Source organism: Prionailurus bengalensis, chromosome A3, assembly GCF_016509475.1.
Source record: "Prionailurus bengalensis isolate Pbe53 chromosome A3, Fcat_Pben_1.1_paternal_pri, whole genome shotgun sequence".
In the NCBI taxonomy this organism is placed as follows: Eukaryota; Metazoa; Chordata; class Mammalia; order Carnivora; family Felidae; genus Prionailurus; species Prionailurus bengalensis.
In genome coordinates this window covers 58,756,193-58,782,410 of record NC_057354.1, presented here as the reverse complement: position 1 = coordinate 58,782,410, position 26,218 = coordinate 58,756,193, and the positions used below count along the sequence as shown (strand labels likewise).

Sequence of the window (26,218 nt, the reverse complement as noted above, 5' to 3'; positions counted from 1 at the left end):
GAGCACAAATCTGCACGCCTGCACACTGCAGGGGGGAACTTATTTGTATATGTATACAGGAACTATCTATAAAGATATTTGTTGTCAAATTTGTTTTCTCTAAGTTTATGGTATCACAATCTAAACGTCCATCAATAGGAAGAGAGTTATATAAATCCTATATAAATACATATAGGATATGTGTGCAGACTGAGGCGGCAACTGTTAGCACTGATAGGACTCAACACGACAAAAGAGGAAAAAAGCAAAATGTCAAACTATGTGGACGAAAGATCTAGATGTCGTATCAATTTAGACTGCCTCTGGAATGTGACCCAGAGTCTAGGGACCCTGACTATGTCTGTAGGGAAAGAGCTGGACACAGTAAAAATTCTGTATCATGTGCACATATTACCTATTCAAAACTAATTTTAAAAATACACATAAAGAATGTTCTCTGGCATCGCTTCGAAACTGATTTATAACGCAATTCTTTTGCAGAGAAACTGAATCTGTAGCAAATCCACTGTGGCCCCCCCGCTGCCATCAAGATTTAGTTACTGAAACACCAGAAGGGCACCCTTCTAAGGTGGCTCCGGCCTGGAGGCCGATCCTCTGACCCAGGCCTCAAAGTGTCACTTAACAAGAACTGTACTGGTCTCCACACTCACACAGTCTGCCATGTCATCACTGGGGAGACACGCTAAGGGGGAAGGCACTTCCTGCCTTCAGGAAAGCAAACATCTAAAGCTGAGAAAGACAACTACAGAAACAATTATTATGATAGTAATACCACTTGTAATTACACGGTACCTTATAAGCAGAAAGCCTTTTTCATAAACCCCCTTTGGTGGAAAATTTCAAGTATGGACTCAAGTAGAAAGAACAGTTTAATGAACCCTACGCACCTATTTCAGTTAAAAAGTTTTATACAGAAAACAAAACTGTTTCTATGCTATGGTTACAGCCACATAAAACTTCTGGTACAGACATAATGCTCTTTGTGTTAACTGGGGAAAATAACTTTGGAGCACTTTCATATTTATATCTCACATGCAGCAGAAAGAGGTTAAATTACCATTTTACAGATGAGGGTTCTGAAATCTTGAGAGCTGCTCAATGTCATACACCGCCTGGAAAAGCCAATCCTTGGGTCTGAAGACCCAGCTCCCACATAGTAAGTCTGCCCTACCCTCTCCTCATGGGGGACCCAGCCTTCAGAGCCTCACAGGCTGGGTTCAAATCTCACTGTTATCCACTGTCTAGGTCTGGAGAATCTACCCTGAGAGTATTTATTCAGCCATAAAATGAGAATGAGAATTTTTCTATTTTTGACTGTTGCTTATTTAATATGAAAGTAGAATACAAAGAGCTACAGAAATGAAGTGATAATTTTGTCTGAGGTGGGACAGAACTCTTTCCCTGGGAGGACACTTGAACTACATCTTGAAGGACAGGCAAAGTTTACCAAGACAATGAAGGGGGGATTTCTAGGCTGTGAAATCACCATAAAAACCTATTTGGGATGGTGACTGGGCCTATTTGGTTAATGATAAAAATATAGTGGTCTCCCCCTTATTCATGAGGGATATATCCCAAGACCCCCAGTGGATGTCTGAAACCACAGATAGCACCAAATTCTATATATACTATGCTTTTTTCCTACACATACCTAAGGTAAAATTTAATTTATAAATAAGGCACAGTAAGACATGAACAACTAATAATAAAGTACAACAATTATAACATACTGCCAAAAAAGTTATATGAATGTGGTCTCTCTTAAAATATTTTATACTGTACTCACCCTTCTTGTGATGAAGTAAAACGCCCACATGATAAGATGAAGGGAGGTGAGTGACGTGGACATGATGACCTAACATTAGGCTACTACTAACCTTCTGAGCATAGGTCAGGAGAATCATCTACTTTCAGATCAAGGTTGACTGTGGGTAACTGAAACCATGGAAGCTGAGACCATGGATAAGGGTTGGGGGGGGGGGGGGCAACTACTGCATATGTAAAGGTTATCCTGTTGATCTCCTATCCCCAGTGCCTCACATAGAACCTGGCACATAGAAAGTGTTTAATAAATATTTGTTGAATAAATGAATGAATGAATGAATGAATGAATGAGAGGTGGAAGATGAATTGAGATTAGAGAGGTTCTCGAACACCAAATTTTTTTTTTAAGTTTATTTATTTTGAGAGAGAGGGCACATGCATGAGCAGGGAAGGGACAGAGAGAGAAGGAGAGAGAGAATCTTAAGCAGGCTCTGCACTGTTAGCACAGAGCCTGACACGGGAGTTGAACTCATGAATTGTGAGATCATGACCTGAGCCGAAATCAAGAGCTGGACGCCCAACCCACTGAGCCACCCAGGCACCAAGGACACCAAAATTTTCAAAGGGAGGGGCTATTAACACACAACAATTATCAGAAGGATAACCTGAACTGAAAACACTTGTAATATCTACTTGAAAATTTTTACCTAGGAAACTAAAACAGTTCACTGGGTTAAAAGAAATCATTAAAAAAAAAAAAAGTGTCTAGGATGACAGCTAAACCATTTGCTATGCTAATTATAGCAGCAAGATTGCTTCTGGGAACCACTTTAAATTAATAAAACTCAGAATGAAGATTCATTCTATCCCATGATTTACTTTTCTGGGACATTTTTTTGGGATGAACTGGAAGCAGGGCAGCTCAGTGAAAATGCATGACCCCAAGGGCTGCCAGGCACAGGCACCTTATTCGGCCCTGCCCTTACCTCCTGATGCACTGCCTCCTCCCTAGGCCAATCCTAGAGAGCCTTAGTGGCACAAAAGAGCAAGTCATAGCTTATTTCTAAACTGAACACCTCTGTTTCTTCACAGGATGCACAGACGCTCAAAGACTTGGGACCGGGGAGAGAAAGCTCTCAAGATTTTTCTTCCCTAGACCTTAACACTGCTACCAATCATGCTTATGTAAAAAAAATGTCACCTGGTGCAATCCCCCTCCTTCCCCAAAGAATCTATACCTCTCACCATTACAGGGAAACTCCTTGAAGGCAGTTTTATTTTTGTCTTACTTAGCACAAGGTCTGTGTACAGAGAACATGATCATAAACTTGTCAAATAGTAAATACCAAACACAGTACTCTTTAGCAAGCCAAACTATCCATAATATAAAACTCTTCTGTGCCAAAAATAAAATTGCATATGTTTCCATTTCCTTTCAAATTTCTATGTTCCTCTTACCACTTGGTCAAAAAAAAAATACTATCTTGGGAAATAGTGGGTTCAGGGGTGCCTGAGTGGCTCAGTCAGTTAAGCATCTGACTCTCGATTACAGCTCAGGTCATGTTCTCAAGGTTCATGAGTTCCAGCCCCACAGTGAACTCTGTGCTGTCAGTGCAGACAGTGCGGAGCCTGTTTGGGATTCTCTCTCTTCCTACCTCTCTGCCTCTCCCCGGCTTGTGCTTGCTCTCTCTCTCAAAATAAATAAATAAACCTTAAAAAAAAAAAATAGTGGGTTCAAAATTCTAGAGTTTACATGTGAGTCTAGTGTACCATTTTGCCTCCCAAAGGAAATTATATAGAGGTGGGAACTACTGAAATATTTAAAGTGGTAGATTAGATTTCTGTTCTAGAAAACTGATTCAGGCAGCAAGAAACACATTTTAGAGTTCCAGCAAAAGAAACCCAGGACGTTTCAGGTCCTTTTTTTTTTTTTTTTTTTTCTAATAACTTCCATACTCTCTCCACCTTCTGCCCCCAACCTAGGAAACTCCTGGTCACATCTCTGATTCAGCACAAGCTCAACTCAAGGCTGCTCAGAACCACCTACCCCTTTGTGGCTGCAATGCATCAGTGCCTCTTAGACACAGCTTTTTATACACCCACCACAATTTCTTTATAGGTTTCTCTCTCTCACTAGACGAGTACTACCTGTTCTTATTTATTAGTTTTTGTAGCCCAGCATCACACAGTGATGACCTATAGAAGAGTTTCTGTATGCAAATATTGGCTTTCCTTTTATATAGTTGAAATGCCCCAATAAGGAGAATACTATGGACTGCTTTGCAGGAGGAACAGGACACCAAATATGAATGCAAATGTTTCTGAAATTTGAAGTTATTACACAAAACAGAAATGTTTTTATGGTTGGCTAGGAAGTGTTGGCAGGACACAAAAACAAATGTTGATTCTTTCCTTGGAATTTAAAATTACATTTTGGATAATTCGACTTGCTCAAAAATATTTCGTATTTGTTGAATATACTATCCACCTCTTTGCAGTGTTCCTAAATGCATTACTTTATCTCAGGAAATCAGCATTTTACAATTCTATTCCTGCCACCAACAATGTCCTGTAGTCCAACCTCACCTACCACACACACCCAGAGACACCCTTCTCCATCAACGTGTCCTTCAAAATTCAATCTTTCTGGGAACTGTCTCAGCTAATCCCACCTTCTATGTGCCTGTGAGGTGCCATTTCTGTCTTCCTACAGCACCAAAATACATTAATTCAAATCCAAATTTTTGGATCATTTGAGTATAGCATTAAACATCATCAAAAATTTATTATTTATAAAAAACTATTTACCATATTCTGCAAATGCAAAATGCACATCTTCCTTGACGCTAGGGGCTTCTACATCTTTGTCATCTCCCTCCATCCCAACTCTGGCCCCTTCCTCAAACATAGCTCGAAGCCTTGACAGTACTTGGCACTCAGTAAACACCTGTTAACAGAATGTGGACTGTATGCAGAATGAATGAATGAATCTATTTTTAAAAGGTCAAGATTTCAGCTAAAGGGTCATCCTATTTATTACTTAAAGATTATTTAAGTAATCTCTACACTCAACATGGGGCTCAAACTCACTACCCCAAGATCAAGAGTCACATGCTCTACCAACTGAGCCAGTCAGGCATCCCCAAGATCATCCCATTTATTAACTGACAATAACTACACTAAGGCCAATACTCTATAAAAGCTTTTGTTTTAATGATTTGACCTGTACCAATTTTTACTCACCTTGGTCAAAATGACTTCTAGTTACCCTTGCAATACCTGCTTTACATGTCCTTTCTTTGTTTCCTAAGCATATAATTCCATCAAGGTCCAAACCATATTATCTAGAAAGCTGTTTATCGCTCTTACCATGCCCCAAAGTCCTCAAAGGTAGGCATGTGTCTTATGCATTTCTATCCCTGAGCAAGCACAATAGTTGGCCCAAAGTGGCTGCTCATTATCCTGTCTGCTAAAGTAAAGGAAATTAAGATTAATTAACAGGGGATTAATTAAACAGTCCTTATAGTTGTTCTGATAGAATATTATCTTGATGATTTTTTTTTTTAGAACCACAGTAAAAAACTGATTTGAGCACAAAATATCTTATACTGGATTTAGTAGAGTCAAGCAACAGGTTTAAAAAAAAAACAAACAAAAACTGGTGAAATTCTCCTTGAGATTTGGGAAAAGACTATCACGATTCAATTTTACAAGCAGCCACCTCTACCTATTCTGTAGGACAACAGTAATACACAGGAACACCCAAACCATTGAAATCCGTGGTTTTTACTGTCTCTAGCCACATCTTGACAAAATGCAAGAAACCTAAACTTGAGCTGCATTCAAGGTTCTGTGTGACATTTTAAATTCAAGTATGTCAAAGCCACTTTGTCTTCTGAGTTAATTCCATTCTTTCCATTCTTAATGCTACTCCATTCTCAAAAAGTCATGATACATTTGTACCCTTGTCCCCAGTTGGGCCAAGTTGTATGAAGGTCATTCCTTTCCATTCCTTTGGTCACCACTATAATATTGGCCCTTATACAGATGACCCTTTGAACAACACAGGTTTGAACTGTGTAGATCAACTTATGCAAGGAATGTTTCCAATAAATACAGTACAGTACTGTAAATGTATTTTCCCTTAGGATTTTAATAACATTTTCCTCCTTCTAGCTTACTGCATTGTAAGAATCCGGTATACGATGCATATAACATCCAAAACATATGTTAATTGACTGTTTATGTTATTGATAAAGTGTCCAGTCAACAGGAGGCTATTACTGGTTAAGTTCTGGGGAAGTCAAAAGTTATACGCAGATTTTCAACTGCATGGGAGGTTGGCACCTCTAAGCCTTGTGTTGTTCGAGGGTCAACTGTATTTCTACTTAGACTAGCCCAAAAGTCTGACAAGAGTCTCTGAAGATTTTCATGTCTAATGCCCTGGTCACATTGCTACCAAATTAATCTCCCTTTAAGTCAGTGGCTCAAATGTTGGATGATTCCGTCATCATTTCTCCCCTCAGACATTTGGTATCATCTGGAGACATTTTCAGTTGTCATAACAGGACACTACTACTGGGATCTAGTAGGTAGAGGCCAGAAACCCTGAACATCCCATAATGCACAGGAAACCCTCTCCCACAACAAAGAATGATGTGGCTATATATACAGATCACCCTGTTACCTTGGGCCCTGTGAAAAGGGGTTAAAGTACCTACCTCAAAAAGCTGTCAGGAGGATTAAGTGAGCCACACTGAATGAAGAGCACTGAGCACAGTACCTACACACTGGGTACTTTCACACATTCAAAAAAAATTGCTAAAGCTGTTACTTTTGTCTTTTTTCTCAAACAATTACTGTCACAGAAAAGGGATTGAATGGACACTGATAATGGGAATAGAAACAAGAAAAGGATTTCAAATAAACATCGATGTGGTGTTTTTCTGGGCCTGGACAAATTTTGTGTCACTAGTATAAGCAAGCAAGGCGGCTGAATCATTTTTAAAGCAAGTGCTATTAGCCTGGAAAAATGTTAATGTCATTATCAAAAAATGCAGTAAACAAATTTAGAAAATTGTAGCTGATGAGCCTGCCACTGAAGAGAAAAAGTCCTGGGGTACCTGGGTGGCTCATTTGGTTGCGTGTCTGATGCTTGGTTTTGGCTCAGGGCATGATCTCACAGTTTGTGGGTTCAAGTCCCATGTCAGGCTCTGTGCTGACAGTGTGAAGCCCACTTGGGAGTCTCTGACCCTCCCCTGCTTTCTCTCAAAAATAACTAAACATGAAAGGAAGGAAGGAAGGAAGGAAGGAAGGAAGGAAGGAAGGAAGGAAGGAAGAAAAGGTCCAAATGAAGATGCTGTAGACTCAAAAGAGATTGCAAGGACCCAGAATCAGAATCCTGACACACTAACCTTTTTGACAGAACTACTAAAATTGGGAAAAACCATCAATAGGATGTATCAGGAATGCTCTGTGAAGTCTGATAGGGCTTTTCATGGTAGTCTTATGGAAACATGACTTGGGTACAACAATTAGGTAGACTTGTAATCACTGTAATAATTGTACCAAAGGTGGTGCCTCACCCATTGCCACCACATGAGTGGTTACCTCTTCTCTATCCTGGATACATCACTTCCATCCAATATCAAACATGGCTTACCATTGTTCACCCTACCCTCACTTGCCCTATAGTTTCTGCCCATTTCTCAGCACCTCCTGAGCCGTCCCAGTCAAACTTCTTGGAAGAGTTGTTCTAACAGTTTCCATTTTCTCACCTCTCAACTGATTTCCATTCCCATCACTGCTAAAATAGGCCAAATCCAAAGTCACTTTTCTGTCCTCATTCTAGTTAAGTTCTAACTTGCCTTTAAGAAATCAAAACAAAGGGGCGCCTGGGTGGCTCAGTCAGTTAAGAGGCTGACTTTGGTTCAGGTCATGATCTCAATTGCTCGGGAGTTTAAGCCCTGTGCTAACAGCTCAGAGCCTGGAGCCTGATTCAGATTCTGTCTCTGTCTCTCTGCCCCTCCCCTGCTCGCTGTCTCTCTCAAATATAAAACATTAAAAAAAAAAATCAAAGCAGAATGAAAAACAAAAGTACAGGAAAAAGGATGTCTGACTTGCAACAGCAGCAACTTTAAAAAAGACTTTAATCACAGTAAGTCAAGAGTCATGATCTTAGAAGTCATAACAGAAATATGTCCACTCTGCTGTGTACTGCTCCTATGGGACTCGGAATTCAGTTCTGAGGATGTCTTCTTGCAAAATAAGACTTTTAAACTGTCATCACTGCTTGAAGATAGAACCTGTTGAGGGGAATAGGTGTGTGGGAAGTACTGCCTGGCAAAGAGCAAGATCTTTTACTGAATGTACACAACTTGAAAAATTTCATCTGAACTCAAGACTCAAGGAACCTAACTGGCAGTCGCGCCAGTATTAACCTTAATGTAGAGAGCGAGAAAGCATACCTGAACTTAAATCCAGATTTTCTGATTCGAAAGTTTAGAATATTCGGACACGCTTTATTAAAGTGGAGAAAACAGAGTGCCACCAATCACCACTTTACGTTGGTGAAGGGGCTGCCAGACCTTGGAGCGCGCTAGGAAAGAGCTTCAATTCTCACCCCACCTGACTCTGGGCAACGAAGAATGGAAAGGGACCCATGATTAGCAATCATGAGACCTTCCACCACAATCCTCTTTCGGTGGGTTTTAATTTCCTTCTCTCTCCCCACTGCCCTCCTCCAGATGGCACCTCCTTTCACTTGAAGGGCCCAAGGCGAAGATCTGATTTTGTCTGGAGGCCCGTCTAACTTCCTACAGCATCCCGGGGGGGGGGGGGGGGTGTCACAGGGCGCAAACCTAGAGCTTCCCCCGTAGTTCTCAACGGCCAGAGGCCATCAGAACCGCGCTCCCGGCCCCTTCGCTGCTTGCCCCTGGGAGGCGGGGGTCAAGGCCGAGGACGAGAGGGCCGCGGGCCATGACTAGGCTGCAGAGTTCCCCCCGCCACTTCCCCGCGCCCCCCGACCTCGGCTTACCCGCGTGGGACATGGGCACGGTGAGGTTCCCGTGGCTCTCCTCGTTGTAGAGGACCACGGCCGAGGCGTTCCTCCGTGCAGCCACCAGCACCTTGTCCTTGAAGGTGCAGCCACCGCGCGCCACCAGGGCGACCCAGGGCGCGGCTCCACGGCCGCCGGGCGCGGGCACGAGGAAGCGGGTATCTGGCGCGCAGCCCTCGGGGTCGCGATCCGCCGCGCGCGGGACGCCCACCAGGCCCTGCGCGCCCTCCTTGGGCGAGCTGTCGCCGAAGCGGCCGCTCTCCGAGACGCTCCATACGGTGCGGTTCGTGTACGGGTCGACGTACTCGGTGCTCACCACGGCCGAATACCACTCGAACGCCCGCCCCCGGGCCCCGGGCGCGCACACAGCCAGCGCCAGCAGCGCCAGCGCGCCGCGGACCCCGACGCCGGCCTCGGGCCGCCGCCGCCACGCCATGGCCCCGCAGCCAGGCAGTCGGGGAGGAGACCGGGCCGGGAGCTGCGCGACTCCCGAGGTCCGGAAGGAGGGCGCGTGCAAGCCGCCAGAGAGCGAAGAAAAGACGCTCTCCGCCGAGCAGCGCAAAACCAGGCCGGGGGGCGGGCGGGGCCGCGGCGCACGCGCACCTGGCGGAACGGGGCGTGGGGCGGGGCTTTTCCTGGCCCCTCCCCGCCGGGGAGCCCTCCCCCGGCGGGCGAGCAGCGCGTGCTGGCTTGAGTCAGACCCTCTCAGTGCCTTGAGCTTGTCTGGTTCTGGCAGTTAGGCGGTCCAGTGACGCCGGGACGGGTGCTGGCAACCCACTCGCCGGCTTGCGCCACTGGGGGCCCGGTGGCCAGACGCCGAGCTTGTGTAACAGGACCTCCAGGGCCCCCGAAGCCAGGGGAAGTAGCCGTCGGAGAAACGGGAAGCTCCTCGGCGTGCGGGCCCGGGGGGCATGGGAGCGCGGTTGTGTAGAGTCGTCCAGCGAATGTTTATGAAGAATTTACAGTGGAGGGGCGCCTGGGTGGCTCAGTCGGTTGAGCCTCCGACTTCGGCTCAGGTCATGATCTCCAGCTCGTGGGTTCGAGCCCTGCGTGCGGCTCTGTGCTGACAGCTCGGACCCTGGAGCCTGCTTCGGATTCTGTCTTCCTCTCTGTCTGCCCCTAACCCACTCGCATTCTGTCTGTGTCTCTCTCAAAAATAAACATTATAAATGAATGAATGAATGAATGAATGAGTGAATGAATGAATGAATTTCCGTGGAAGGCACTTGGCGGAGGCCTTGCTTGTCTAGAACCAAGCTGCACATATTTTCCTGATACGTTTGGTGGCCAATTATTTAATGCTAATTGATACCCTGTAGCTTCTCTCAAGCATTGTGCTCACAACAGCCTTTTCTATTATGGTATTTTATGTGCAATCTGCAGTTTTGAAATAAGTGCATCTAACTACCTATTTAGATGAGCACTTAAATTGTATAGCAGTAAATAAATATTTGGAAAGAAATACTGGGCGATAGTCCATTTAAAACTGCCGTGGATACAAAGCCTTATTGCTGCAGGAAAAGTTTAGAACATTAATTTCTGACTGACTCATCTTCCTCCTTCTACAAGGATCTATAATTGAAGGAAGTAGGCTGTTGCCACTCATAGCAGGGTTTTTGTTGTGCCTTAAACCTTCTCACTTTCTCCTTTTTATTATTAGCCTCTCTTGGGCTGTATTTTTTAAGAACGTATTTATTTAAATTCAAGTTAGTTAACATACAGTATAGTATTGGTTTTAGGAGTAGAACCCAGTGCTCATCCCAACAAGTACCCTCCTTAATGCCCCTCATCCATTTAGCCCATCCCTCCTCTCACCTCCCCTCTTTCTCCATATTTAAGAATCTCTTATGGTTTGCCCCCGTTTTTATCTTGTTTTATTTTTCATTCCCATCCCCTGTGTTCATCTGTTTTGTTTCTTAAATTCCAAAGGATGGGGCGCCTGGGTGACGCAGTCGGTTAAGCCTCCGACTTCAGCCAGGTCATGATCTCGCGGTCCGTGAGTTCGAGCCCCGTGTCGGGCTCTGGGCTGATGGCTCAGAGCCTGGAGCCTGTTTCCGATTCTGTGTCTCCCTCTCTCTCTGCCCCTCCCCCGTTCATGCTCTGTCTCTCTCTGTCCCAAAAATAAATAAACGTTGAAAAAAAAATTAAAAAAAAAAAAATTCCAAAGGAGTGAAATCATATGATACGTATCTTTTTCTGACTTATTTTACTTCTTAGACTGCATTTTATTATTGATTTATTTATGTATTATTAATAAAACCCCATAAAAACATCTGGGCTTTTCTTTTGGGGAGGTTTAAAAAAAATTTTTTTTAATGTTTGTTTTTGAAGGAGAGAGAGAGAGACAAACATGAGCAGGGGAGGGGCAAAGAGAGAGGGAGACACAAAATCCCAAGCAGGCTCCAGGCTCTGAGCTGTCAGCACAGAGCCCCATGAGGGGCTCCAGCCCACAAATGGCGAATTATGACCTGAGCTGAAGTCGGACACTTAACTGACTGAGCCATCCAGGCACCCCATTTGGACTCCATTTTAAAACTGCTGTAAAATGCAGCCTGACCCATAACCCATAGCTTTCCTTGAAGTTAAATCTCCTGTCCCTTTCCCATCAGGAAACTAGTTTTAAAGGCTTAAAGGAAGGCTTAAGGCCTTCCCCTTGTCCCAGGCCTAGAAGGGCAAGCAGGCTAGAGAACAGTTCCTCAGACACACACATTATGGTCTAGCAAAACAAATAGTTGTAGTTCCCAGAATCTGCCTTTGTAGTTTCACATTATGTCTCGCAAATTCATTTCCTTCTTTCTGAAATCCTCCTGCTCCTGGCTTTTGTCCTGGCAAACACCAACTTAGTCTTCAAGTTTTATCTCAAAAGCTATTTCTTCTGTGAAACCTTCTTTGGTTCCTAAAGACAAACTTGGGTGCTCCTCTTAGTTTCCATGTTGCTTAGGTATGCTATGCTTATATGTTAATGTTATAACAGCAATACTGCTTTCCAAATACAGGTTTTTAGCCTTGTTATATCATAAAGGCAAGGATTGTGTCTGCTGTTTTCATGACAGCGAGCACAGTACCTACCTACCTACCTCAGCAAGCACAGTTATGCGTGTAATCCATGTTTGTTAAATGAGCAAAATAGCTCCTTTTTACTGTTTCAGATTTAAGGGACTCATAACTGAGTACAGGTTTGTTGCTCAGAGAAGTTCAACAGGCTAACAGGAACAGGCCTTGCGGCTCTTAAGCCCTGAGGCTCACCCTAGCTTCTTGGTTTTCAGTTTTTCATTACCAGCTACAGGCCTGAGCTGGTTCCAAAGCTGCCACCACTGGCTTAAACCATTAGGGCCTTTGTCCCCTAGACTAGCTGCCAAGTGCCATTCAGCCTCTTTAATTTCCCCTTCTCTATTGTCCCAAAAAGAAAAGCTGACAGGCCTCACCCCCACCACACTCTTTACACACTCTTTACAGGGGAGATAGGTGCAGGTTTCATTATCTTTTCTTTTGATTGTTTTATTACAGAAAATTTCAAATGTTTCCAAAAGTAGAGAGACTAGTGTAATGAAGCTCTATGCACTTATAATTTAAATTCAACAATGATCAACTCATGGCTAACTTCATGTCAAATATACTCTTGGCCACTTCCGCTTGCCCCATTGGATTATTTTGAAGGATATTCTGGACATATTTTATTTGTAAACATTTTCATATGTACCTTTAGAAATAAAAACATAATCACAGTATTATCACAATATTTAAATAAATTGTCTACAGTTCTTTAATATCAAATATCCAGTAAGTGCACAAATTTCCTGATGGTCTCCTGAATGGTATCTTACATTGAGTTTGTTTGGATCAAGGTTCAAACGTTCACACATTGCATTTGGTGGAAATGTGTCTTGAGTTTCCTTTTTTCATAAGTTTTTTTCCTTCTTTTTTTTAAGTTTATTTATTTATTTGGGGGGGGGAAGGGAAAGAGAGGGAGGGAGGGAGGGAGAGAGAGAGAGAGCAAGAGAAGGAGAGAGAGAGGGAGAGCAAGCAGACTCCATTCTGTCAGTGCAGAGCCCAAATTAGGGCTCGAACCCATGAACCGTGAGATCATGACCTGAGCTGAAATCAAGAGTTGGGACGCTGAACCAACTGAACCACGCAGGCGCCCCATCTTTTTGAAGAATTGGATGATTTGTCCTGTATAATTTCCCACATTCTGTATTTGGCTGATTGCATTGGCTGATGACAATCTACCATGTTCCTCTATCCCCTGTACTTCCCGTGACCTGGTGGTTAGATCAAGGGGTCTCTGATACAAATTGGATTTCTGGGCAAAAAAAGGGGGTGCTGTGTACTTCCACGTGGTGGCATCATGTTGGAGTGTCTTTCTTTTTTTGCAGTGTTAGTTGCCATTAATGATCACTACCTAAATCTGTTGTTTCATTAAGTGTTTGCCAAGTGGTGATATTCTATCATTACTTCTTCATTTTATTTGCTAGAATACTTCTATAAAGAGAAACTTCCCTTCACCAAATAAGGTTACCCTCAGGGACAATTTATATAGAAAAGCCAGATTAAAATTTTCTTTCCTTTATCAGTTTTCAGAATACTAAATCCCTAACCTCCCTTAATGAGAATTCTTTTTAGAAGTCCAATGCACTATCCATTGCACTATAGAGCCAGGTAAGAGAATTCTTTTTAATTGTCATTTATGATGCATAAATTTAGCATACTTGATGAGTTTCAATCCTTTGCTGTGATTATTCTTATTGTAGCCCACATTTACTGGAGTCCACTTATTGAAGTCTCTCATCGCTGGTCAGTGGGAACCTCTTTAGATGGGCTCCAAAATCCACTTGGCCCCTTTGATATCTTCCTTGCTTTCTGTAGTCAGCAGAGCATCAGCCATTTCCCTGAGGACACTTGTTTCCTTTTAGTAGGGAATGCTCTTTAGAGACCACAATCTGTCCCCTGGCTTCCCCCCCCCCCCCATTAATCATATAATAATACATGTTCATTGTTTTTAAAAAAATCAGAAGATATAGGGACTCCTAGGTGGCTTAGTTGGGTGCAAAGCCTGCTTGGATTCTCTCTCTCCTCTCTCTGCCCATCCCCTGCTCACATGCAAATGAGCGCATGCTCTCTTTCTCTCTCTCAAAATAAACTTAAAAAAAAATCAGAATGTATAGATAAATTGAAAGAAGATTGAAAATATCATAATGATACCAGAGAAATGCTGCCAAATTTTGGTAAACCATATTCCAGACTTTTTTCTATGTCCCTATAATTTTTTTCCTATAAATTTTCTTCAGTGTTTTTTAATTTTTTTTATTTTTGAGAGAGTGCAAGCAGGGGAGGGGAAGAGAGTGAGGGGACAGAGGATCCGAAGCAGGCTCCCTCTGACACCAGTGAGCCTGATGTGGGGGTAGAACTCACCAACTGCGAGATTATGACCTGAGCTAAAGTCAACCAACTGAACCACCCAGGGGCCCTTTTCCTGTAAATTTTCTTAAAATGACAAAATACAGTGCATTTTGTTTTGTTTATTTGCCTTTTAAGAACTCAGCAAAGTCTCATGAACATTTTTCTACATCATGAATACACTATGAACATTTTTCTACGTCATGAATATACTTCTCTATGATCACTTATTTTATCATTTTTTTTCAACATTTATTTATTTTTGAGAGATAGAGAAAAACAGAACATAAGCAGGGGAGGGACAGAGAGAGAAAGAGACACAGAATCTGAAGCAGGCTCCAGGCTCTGAGCTGTCAGCACAGAGCCCAATGTGGGGCTTGAACCCATGAACCGTGAGATCATGACCTGAGCCGAAGTCAGATGCTTAACTGACGGAGCCACCCAGGTGTCCCTCTCCAAGATCATTGAAATGACTACATGATATTTCATCATTTGAAAGCAGCACTGTATTTTGTTTTGTTTAAGTAGCCTTCATACCCAGCATGGAGCCCAATGGAAGGCTTGAACTCTCAACCCTAAGACAAAAAAGTGAGTTGATATCAAGAGTCGGACACTTAATGGACTAAGCCACCCAGGTGCCCCCAAAGCAGCACTATTTTTATAATTAATCCTGTTTTGGGACATTTAAGTTGTTTTCTATTTTTCCATATTATAAATGAGAACATAATATGGAAAATCTTATAAATTTTTCCATATTTATATTACAAATAATATTACAATATTTAAAATTTATAATATTTATCATTGAAAACTTAACTAGTCATGTAATGTCTCTCCCATAGGATCACTTCCTAAAAGTGAAATTGCTAGTCCAAAGGATAGATATGTTAAAAAAAAACCTTCTTTTTAATATAGTATGTTCTCATGATTCAAAATTCAAAGCATACAATAGGGAATGCTCATTGCACCCCTTGTCCCAGCTACCCAAATCAAGGCAAACAGTATTACTAGTTTCTTATAGACTGTTCCAATATAAGTCCATACTTATACAACAAATTAATTTATATGTTTATATGTTATACATATGTTTATATGTATACCTTTTTCTCACAAACGGTGGAATATTATACACTACTTTGCACCTTGCATTTTTCATTTACTTGTAAAACACACCCTCATCCTTCCTTAGGCTATATAGGGTTTCATTGTATGTTCAGTTTTTCCATCAAGTATTTAACGAGTCCCCTACCAATGGACATTTAGGCCATTATCAACGTTTTGCCATTACAAATAATTTTGCTATAAAGAATTTTGCCCATATGTCCCTTACACATTATCTATAGATAGATTTCTAGAAGTGGAATTGGTGGATGCAAAGGTTAGTGCATTTGCAATTTTGGTATATGTTCCCAAGTGCTCTCCCACAGAGGTATTACCAAATTCCATTCCACCAGCAGTGTATGAGAGTACACTCCAACATAATGTATGTGCAAACTTTCTGACCTTTGCCAATCTGACTGGCAAATAATAGGAGTGGTTTTATTTGGGTATGTATCTTTTTTACTGCTTTTTACTTAAAAGTGACCCCCTGGTCCCTTTTCATTTTGCTGTTGATCATTACTTGGGAGAAAATGAGGAAGTTTTAAAAATATCAAACAGGGGAAAGTACCCAGTTATTTTGTTCGTTGTCCTGAGCCGAAGTTGGACCCTTAAGCAACTGAGCCACCCAGGCTCCCTGCTGTAATATTATTCTTAATGGAGTTCAAACTTGTAATTAAAAAAATGTTATTTAAATGTGTAATATACCACATTTTATTTTATTCACACCAGAGACTTTAATTGTGCTATCAAGATAAGCTGACTTTCTTTCTCTTCCTTCCTTCTTTCCTTCCTCTCTTCCTTCCTTCCTCTCTCTTTTTCTTTCTTTCTTTCTTTCTTTCTTTCTTTCTTTCTTTCTTTCTTTCTTTCTTTCTTTCTTTCTGCCCTTCCTTCCTTCCTTCCTCCTTCCTCTTTTGCCTGTGACTGGATAAAGTTTTTTTCACCTCTATAGATATTTTAACTTTTTCAAAATGATATTTAATAGAAAAGTTTTAAATCTACATTGGCCTACTCAAATACAAGTACTACCTATCAGTGTGCTTGAAGATCTCCCTCACAGTGTGCAAAAGAATCCCCACTAAAGAAATACCTTAGAGGGTGAGGCTGGTGTAAAGACTGACAGTGTCATTCATAACCCCCAATGCAAGAATTTTGTGTTTTTTGAATGGCTCTTTGTCTCACTTATTGACTCCATAATACATGCATTGGCAAAGAATCTCATCTGCAATTTTACAATCTTAGGTATGTGAGAATTCTCCCATTCTTTGTTCTTTTGGGTGGTGGCCATCTACAAATAGTGCCATCTACAAATAGTGATAGTTTTATTTCTTCCTTTCCATTTTGGATGCTTTTGTTTCTTTTCTTGCCTAATTGCTCTGGCGGGGACTTCCAACATATGTTGGATAAAAGTGGTGATAGTGGACATCCTTGTCTTGAGGAAAAGCTTTCAGCATTTACCTTTGAGTGTGATGTTAGCTGTGCGCTTGCCATATATGGACTTAATATGTTGACATACATTCCCTCTACACCCACTTTGTTGAGAGTTTTTATCATAAATGGATGTTGAATTTTGTCAAATGCTTTTTCTACATCCATTGAGATGATCATATGATTTTTATACTTCATTTTGTCAATGTGGTTATCACACTGACTAACCTGCACATTGAGCTAGCCTGGCATCTCCAGAATAAATCCCACTCAATCATGGTGTGTGATTATTTTAATATATTGTTAAAATACATTACAAATTGAATTTGCTAGTATTTTGTTGGGGATTTTTACATCTATGTTCATCAGGAATATTGGCCTGTAATTTTCTTTTCCTGTGGCATCCTTGTCTGGTTTTGGTATCAGGGTAGTATAGGCTGCATAAAATGAGTTCCCTCTTCTATTTTATGGAAGAGTTTGAGAAGGGTTGCATTAATTCTTTTTTGAATGTTTGGTAGAATTCACCAATGCAGCCATCTGGTCTAGGACTTTTGTGTGTTACTAGGTTTTGGATTACTGATTCAATTTCCTTATCAGTAATTGATCTGTTCAGATTTTCTATTTATTCATGATTCATCTTGGTAAGCCATCTGTTTCTAGGAATTTGCCCATTTTTCTAGGTTGTCTAATTGTTGGAGTATTATAATTGTTCATAATTATTTCTTATGATCCTTTCTATTTCTCTACTATCAGTTGTAATAGTTCCTCTTTCATAGAAAACCCTAAAGACTCCATAAAACTGTTCAAACTTGGCACAGATACAGATATTAAGATCGATGTAACAAAATAGAGAACCCAGAAATGGATCCACAAACGTATGGCCAACTAATCTTTGACAAAGCAGCAAAGAATATCCAATGGAATAAAGACAGTCTCTTTAGAAAGTGGTTCTGGGAAAACTGGACAGCAACATGCAGAAAAATGAAGACCACTTTCTTATACCATACACAAAAATAAACTCAAAATGGATGAGACCTAAGTGTAAGGAAGCCATCAAAATCCTCGAGGAGAAAGCAGGCAAAAATCTCTGACCTTGGCCACAGCAACTTCTTACTCAACATGTCTCCCAAGGCAATGGAAACTCAATTTGCTAGTATTTTGTTGAGGATTTTACATCTATGTTCATCAGGAATATTGGTCTGTAATTTTCTTTTTGCAAAAATAAACTATTGGGACCTCATCAAAATAAAAAGTTTCTGCATAGTGAAGGAAACAATCAGTAAAACTAAAAGGCAACTGACAGAATGGGACAAGATATTTGCAAACGACATATCAGATAAAGGGTTCGTATCCAAAATCTATAAAGAACTTATCAAACTCAACACCCAAAAAACAAATAATCCAGTGAAGAAATGGGCAAAAGACATGAATAGACACTTCTCCAAAGAGCACATCCAGACGGCCAACCGACACATGAAAAAATGCTCCACATCACTCATCATCAGGGAAATACAAGTAAAAACCACAATGAGATATCACCTCACACTTGTCAGAATGGCTAACATTAACAGCTCAGGCAATGATAGATGTTGGCAAGGATGCAGAGAAAGAGGATCTCTTTTGCACAGCTGGTGGGAATGCAAACTGGTGCAGTCATTCTGGAAAACAGCATGGAGGCTCCTCAAAAAATTAAAAATAGAACTACCCTACAACCCAGCAATTGCTGGGTATTTATAAATACCAGGTATTTATACAAGGGATACAGGGATGCTTTTTCAAAGGGGCACATGCACCCCCCATGTTTATAGCAGCACTATCAACAATAGCCAAAGTTTGGAAAGAGCCCAAATGTCCATGGATGGATGAATGGATAAAGAAGACGTGGTATACTTATACAATGGAGTATTACTCGGCAATCAAAAAGAGTGAAATCTTGCCATTTGCAACTATATGGATGGAATTAGAGGGTATTATGCTAAGTGAAGTTAATCAGTCAGAGAAAGACAAATATGACTTCACTCATATGAGGACTTTAAGAGACAAAACAGATGAACATAAGGGAAGGGAAGCAAAAATAATATAAAAACAGGGAGGGGAACAAAACATAAGAGACTCTTAAATATGGAGAACAAACAGAGGGTTACTGGAGGGGTTGTGGGAGGGGGGATGGGCTAAATGGGTAAGGGGCATTAAGGAATCTACTCATGAAATCATTGTTTCACTATATGCTAACTAACCTGGAGGTAAATTAAAAAAAATTAATAAAATAAAATTAAAATTGTTTAAATGTATAAAGTCTAAATGTAGTTAAAAACTGTTCAAAATAATACATTCAGTAATGTTGCAGGATACAAAATCAATACATGAAAATCTGTTGCATTTCTATATACTTATAATGAATTACCAAAAAGGGAAATTAAGAAAACAACCCCATTAATAATTGCAGCAGAAAGAATAACAGATATGCGAATAAATATAACCAAGGAGGTAAAAGACCTGTATATTGAAAACTACAAGAAATTAAGGAAAGAAACTGAAGATGACAAAAATTAATGGAAAGATATTGTGCGTTCATGGATTGAAAGAATTTACTACCCAAAGCAATCTATAGGCTCAGTGACATCCCTATCAAAACACTAATGGCTTTTTTCACAGAAATAGAACAAACCATTCCACAGTTTGGAACCACAAAAGAACCTGAGTAGCCAGGACAATCTTGAGAAAGAACAAAAAGCTGGATGCCTCACATTCTCTAATTTCAAACTCTATTGCAAAGCTATAATAATTAAAACAGTATGGTATTGGCATAAAAATAGACACATAGATTGATGGTCAGAGTCAACAGTTCAGAAATAAACCCATTCATATACGGTCAATTACTTTATGACAAAAAAAAAAGTCAAGAATATACAATGGGAAAGGGGTAGTCTCTTCAGCAAATGGTACTGGGAAATCTGGACAGCCACATGCAAAAGAATGAAAAAAGAATGAAACTAAGAGGCACCTGGACAGTTCAGTTGGTTAAGCATCTGACTTCAGCTCGGGTCACGATCTCAGTTCGTGAGTTCAAGCCCAAATCAAGCTCTCTGCTGTCAGCACAGAGCCCACTTTGGATTCCTCTGTCCCTCTCTCTCTCTGCCCTTCCCCTGCACTCTCTCTCTCCCTCAAAAATAAATAAACATTTTTTAAAAACTACTGAAATCAATAATAAAGAAAAAATTGGGGAACCTGGGTGGCTCAATCGGTTGAGCATCTGACTTCAGCTCAGGTCATGATCTCAGTTCATGAGTTTGAGCCCCATATTGGGCTCTCTAATATCAGTGCAGAGCCTGCTTTGGTTATTCTGTTCCCCTCTCTCTCTCTGCCCCTTCCCCTCTCACTCTCTTTTTCTCTCTCAAAAATAAATAAATAAACATAAAAACAAAAAGGATGAAACTAGACTACAATCGTATACCATACACAAAAATTAACTCAAAATGGAACTCAAAAATTAACTCAAAAAACTTGAATGTAAGGCCTGAAATGATAAAACTCCTAAGCTCCTTGACATAGTTCTACTGATGACTTTGTGAATCTGAGACCAAAAGTAAAAGCAACAAAAGCAAAAATAAACAAGTGGGACTACACCAAAATAAAAAGCTCCTGCACAGCAAAGGAAATTATCAACAAAATAAAAAGGCAGCCTACTGAATGGGAGAGAGTATTTGCAAATAATGTATCTGATAAAGGGTTAATATCCAAAATACATAAACATACAACTCCCCCTCCCCAAAAAAATATGATTTAAAGATGAGCAGAGGAGGGGCACCTGGGTGGCTCAGTCGGTTAACCTTTGACATGGGCTCAGGTCATGATCCTGAGGTTCCTGAGTTCAAGCCCCATGTCGGGCTCTGTGCTGACAGCTCAGATCCTGGAGCCTGTTTTGGATTCTGTGACTCCCTCTCTCTCTGCCCCTCCCCCACTCATGCTCTGTCACTCTTTGTCTCTCAAAAACTAAATAAACATTTAAAAAAATTTTTTAAATGGGCAGAGGTTTGCCTGGCTGGCTCAGCCAATAGAGCATGCAACTAACTCTTGATCTTGGGGTTGTGAGTTCAAGCCTGACGTCGGGTGTGGAGAATACTTAAAAATAAAATCTTTAAAAAGTAAAAAAATTAAAATGGGCAGAAGATCTGAATAGTCATTTTTCCAAAGAAGACAGATAACCAACAGCTACATGAAAAGATGCTCAACATCACCAGTGATCAGGGAAATGCTAATCAAAACAAATGACGTATAACCTCACATCTGTTAGGATGGCTATTATCAAAAAGACAAGAAATAACAAGTGTTGGTGAGGACGTGGGGAGAGGGAATCTTTGTGCACTGTTGGTGGGAATGTAAACTGGTGCAGCTGCTGTGGAAACAATATCGAGTTTCCTCAAAAAATTAAAAATAGAACTATCATGGGGTGCCTGGGTAGCTTAGTTTCTTGAGAGTCCGACTTCAGCTCAGGTCATGATCTCATGGTTCATGAGTTTGAGCCCCATGTCAGGCTCTGTGCTGAGAACTCAGAGCCTGGAGTCTGCTTCGAATTCTGTGTCTCTGTCTCTCTCTGCCCTCCACTACTCATGATCTCTCTCTCTCTCTCTCTCTCCCAAAAATAAATAAACAAAACAAAACAAAAGAACTATTACATGATCCAACAATTCCATTTCTGGGTATTTATATGAAGAAAACAAAAAACCTAATTTGAAAAGATACATGTACCCCATGTTCATTGTAGCATTATTTATAATAGCCAAGATATGGAAACAACCTAGGTATACATCAACAGATGGATTTGTGGTACAAAGAAATTGTGGTACACACACACACACACACACACACACACACACACACACAAACACACACACATACACTCACAGAATGGAATATTATTCATCCATAAAAAATGAAATTTTGTTGTTTGTGACAACATGGATGGACCTCAAAGCCATTATGCTAAGTGAACTAAGTCAGACAGAGAAAGGCATACTGCACGTTCTCTCATATATGTGTGGTCTTAAAAAAACCAAACAAACCAAAAACTAAGCTCGTACATTGTGATTGCCAGAGGTGGGGGTTAAGGGTTGGGAGAAATGGGTGAAGAGGATCAAAAGATTATAAAAATCTAAAGATTAAAAAAATATGTAAATTCACCTACTTAGCATTTCTACTTCTAGGTAGGTATCCTGCACATAAACCTCCATATATGTGAAGTGGTCAAAAACAAAAACAAAAACCAAAACAAAAACAAACACCCCCCCAAAAAAAAACAAAACCAAAAAACCAAAAAACAAAAACAACCAACCAACCAAACAACCCAAAACTTCAAAACAAAGAAAACCTAAAAAACTCATCTCAAGGTTTGCTTCTGGGTAAGCAACCGACCACACACAATTTCTCTGCGCACCCAAGTTATGATATGACTTAACACTTTCAACCTTGCCCCACCTGTTACTTGGCTGATACTGAAAGTACCTGAGCCTGTGGCCCCTTTTCTAGGCACTGTGCTCTGCTTATGGGAAGCCCTGCGCCAGGTCTGTGGGAGGAGCACCTCAGGGAGGGAAATTTTGAGCGAGGTCAGAAGGAGCAGTTAATGAGCAAGATCACAGAGGGGTCCCCCTACTTCCTTCCTCTTCACTGTAGCCACACCCACCCAAACTCCAATTCTGCTTCTCTGTGTTGGATTCTAGGCAGAGGAAGCGGCTGCAGGACTCCAAGTCCTGTTTTCCAAAGTGAGTCATCGCAGGGTCTGACCCTAAAAAAATCAAAATCAAATCACTCACTCACTCACTCACTCAATCAATCAAGTAAGACTATGGTCTCTGTACCACGATGAGTGTTTCAGTCAGCAGAAGGGCCCCTTGAAATGTAGTAGGGCTCCAGTGGGGTCCAGGATCTGGGGTTTGGGGCTGAGGAGGGCTCTGATTAATAGCCCATTGTAGACACATGAACCCCTCACTGTCAAGGTGTCCAGTGGTACCATAAATTCTGTTTACATACTGTTTCCCTGCCTACATGGGGCAGGAGGAGGCTTTGCTGGGCAAGGAACCCCAGTGCCACCTCACCTGAGATCTCAGCACCTTCTTGGATACAGCCTTGGAGGCTTGCATGTCTGGGGGACTGGCTTTCTCTTTTTCTCCTTACTCCCAAAGGTGTGCGCTATCTGTCTCTGGAATCCTTCCTCTAACCCCTCTCAGTCAACGTGTATACTCATTGCCTGAAGAACTTGTTGAGAGAGTTTCCTGGGCCTTACCCTCAGAGATTCTGATCTAACTACCTCATAGGCTCCTCAGAGGATTTCTCTTTCTGTGACACTGGCTAGGACCCCTTCAAAGGAGGGACGAGCCAACGGCTTCTGTCGTCAACTCAGCAAAACTTCCTAAGACAAAGAAACACCTCAAGAAGGAGAGCCCTGCACCTGCTTGGATTGGGGAGGGATGTGGGGGTGATGTGGGCATAAAGAGGTGAATAAATTACTATTTCAAAATAAATACAACCAATTAGTGGCACCTGGGTGCCTCAGTCGGTTAAGTTTTGACTTCAGTTCAGGTCATGATCTCACGGTTTGTGGGTTTGAATCCCACATTGGGCTCTCTGCTGTCAGCCTGGAGCCTGCCTCATGTCCTCTGTCTCCCTTTCTCTGCCCTTCTTCAGCTTGCGTGTGCGCTCTCTCTCCTTGTCTCAAAAATAAATAAACATTAAAAATTTTTAAATTCAAAATAAATACTACCAATTAGAAATCATGAAAGTAGGTTCTGCTACTAAACCATCACTTATCTGATTTAGGTATGACTAGATGCATTCTGAGATTCTGTTGAGGTTGAAAAAAAAAAGAAGTTTCCAAAGTAGCTTAATCTCTTCATGATGGCAGGGACTGTGACTTTGTACATCTAGGTAAGCATAGTGATGAATGTATGAGTGAATGAATGAATGAATGAATGAATGAATTATAACTTGGTAAAATTCAAAAACAACACATATTCACCTTTACACAACCCAAGTTTATCTAAAGAAGAACTAGAATAGAAATCATGTAATTATCATGTAGTAATTATTAATTAATTATTAATTATCATGTATAGGTTGTTTTTGGTGTTGGTACTACTCTGGATGAATAAGAATGTTCTGAATTTAATTCTATGAATTAAAAAAATGTTTTCTCTCTTTTAGACATTTTCTTTAATGCAGTTGAATGATTTTATTTGTAATAAAATAAATATTACAAGCTTAAGTAAAACCTGGGTTGCTAGGTTTACAAAATCTTTCTAGTTCTGTTTGGGGTATGTAAGTGTGTGTTGGGTGAGCATAGGGCAAAGGACACCTGGAGGTACAAAAAATGGACCTATATTGGGGCACCTTGGTGGCTCAGTCGGTTAAGTGTCCGACTTCGGCTCAGGTCATGATCTCATAGCTTGTGACTTTGAACCCCGTGCAGCTCAGAGCCTGGAGCCTGCTTCCGATTCGGTGTCTGCTTCTCTCTGCCCCTCCCTGACTCGCACTCTGTCTCTGTCTCTCAAAAATGAATAAATGTTAAAAAAGCAAACAAAAAACCCAGACCTTTGCTAGGTTCCCCCGTGAGTATGTCAAAGGCACTGCCCATTTGACTTCCCAGATGGATCGTAGAGTCCCCTGAAGCCCCTGTCCTGGGGTGAACTTCTACTGGACTCCGTTCAAACCAGAAAACCCAGGATGGCTCCTGAGAAGAAATCTCCCTGGGCTCATCTTAGTCTAAATCTAGGCCACAGTGGCTCCAGCATATGGGTCTAATATGGGTCAGGGGTGCTAGAGGCCTCTCTTAACTTTGGGATCACTAAAAGAACCCGTAAATATGGCACCAATGCACAGAAGGGGGTAATTTGGTAATGTTAGTTATTAGTCTGTAAACCGGAACATTATCAAACATCCTTTCCAGAAGTTGAATCAGACTATAATTAGACCCAGGCCTGGGCACTCCTTTGCACAATAGCCTGCTTTGTTGTTTGGTTTTTGCTTTTTAACTTACTAGCTACCTCTTTGGTCTTCTGAACATTGCCAGCATTAAGAAATGATGGATAAACTGGACTCCATTCTCCAAAAGCTATCCACGATGAATTTTCAAAAAGAAAATTTCTGCAGGCCTTTCTAGGGCTCCTGCTTATTTGTGATGCCCATTCTAGAATCTTACCTTTGGATGGGTCAGGTTATCTGTAATACACCAGATCATCACTGTGCAAGAGAAATACAATATGAGCTACATATGTTAACTTAAACTTTTTAGTAGCCACATTAAAAAAGTAAAAAGAAACAGGTGAAACTAATTTTAATAATGTTTTACTCAGTTGAATATACTCAAAATATTTCAATATATAATCAATATATTGTTTACTTTTTTTGCACTAAGTCTTTGGAATACCGTATGTGTTTTATACTTCCAGTACATCTTAATTAGGACCAGCCACATCTCAAGTGCTCAATAGCCAAATGTGGCTAGTGTTATGTTATTGGACAGTGTAGGACCAAGTGAATGCAAGCAGACTTCCTGAGACATTGCTGTGTGTCTAGCAAAAACATATGACTTGTTAACGGACTCAAAATACAACTGTGTCTTGATATCACATACGAGATCTTAAAATATCTTTCTTTTTTTCTAAATGTTTAGTTTTGAGAGAGAGAGAGAGAGAGAGAGAGAGAGTGTGTGTGTGTGTGTGTGTGTGAGCAGGGAGGGGCAGAGAGAGAGGTAGAGAATCCCAAGCATGCTTCGTGCTTGTCGGCACAGAGCCGGATGCTGGGCTCAAACTCACAAACTGTGAGATTGTGACCTGAGCTGAAATCAAGAGCCAGACACTTAACTGACTGAGCCACCCAGGTGCCCCTTGAAATATCTTTCATACAATTTGTTCAATCAAGCTTCTTTCTCAAGTACTAAAGATCTTAGTTTCTAGGATTTTTAGGTGCCTAGTATCTCCTGCTTTCAAAAATATGATTATCTCACAAATATTCCCAAGTAGATCAATGGAAACTTTGTCTTACTGCCATTTGAAAGTTTAGTTCCAGTATATGAAATAAGTAATTTGCCAGATGATGAAAATTATGAGGTTGGACATTTACCAAAACACTTCTATAAAACTTTTCTTCATCCTTGTGAAATAAGCAGGCTATGACATCCTACAAACCCCATAAATACACACAAATTGTAAATGGTTGCTAAAAGCCTATAAACAGGGAGCGTGTAAGGCTGCAAGATGCTGGCTGTATTTTGTAAGTTCTTAAATGCATTCCTAGCACTGGGTCACCCCAGTGATTAGAGCTTATGCTAGCAGAGCCCATTAGACAATGTAATAGTTCACCATGAGAAAGCCTTCCATTTCCTCAAGCTTGTGGATATCACTGTTCTTTTGGAAATAAGTAATACATTTATTCATTTATACTCATAAAATGAGCTACTCTTCTGAGTACATTTATGAGAAA

The 26,218-nt window shown here is 41.0% G+C and overlaps 1 protein-coding gene across 2 annotated transcripts in view; it reads right to left on the bottom strand.

Annotated features, from left to right (window-relative positions):
* Positions 1-9,423, bottom strand: part of RNF149 (ring finger protein 149) — a 30,137-nt gene extending 20,714 nt beyond the window's left edge. For both annotated transcript variants that reach the window (XM_043603135.1, XM_043603136.1), the window contains exon 1: positions 8,801-9,423. In XM_043603135.1, coding sequence (XP_043459070.1) covers positions 8,801-9,257 — 457 coding nt within the window. In that variant the 5' untranslated portion in view covers positions 9,258-9,423. The remainder of the gene's footprint in view (positions 1-8,800) is intronic.
* Between the last annotated feature and the right edge of the window lie 16,795 nt (positions 9,424-26,218).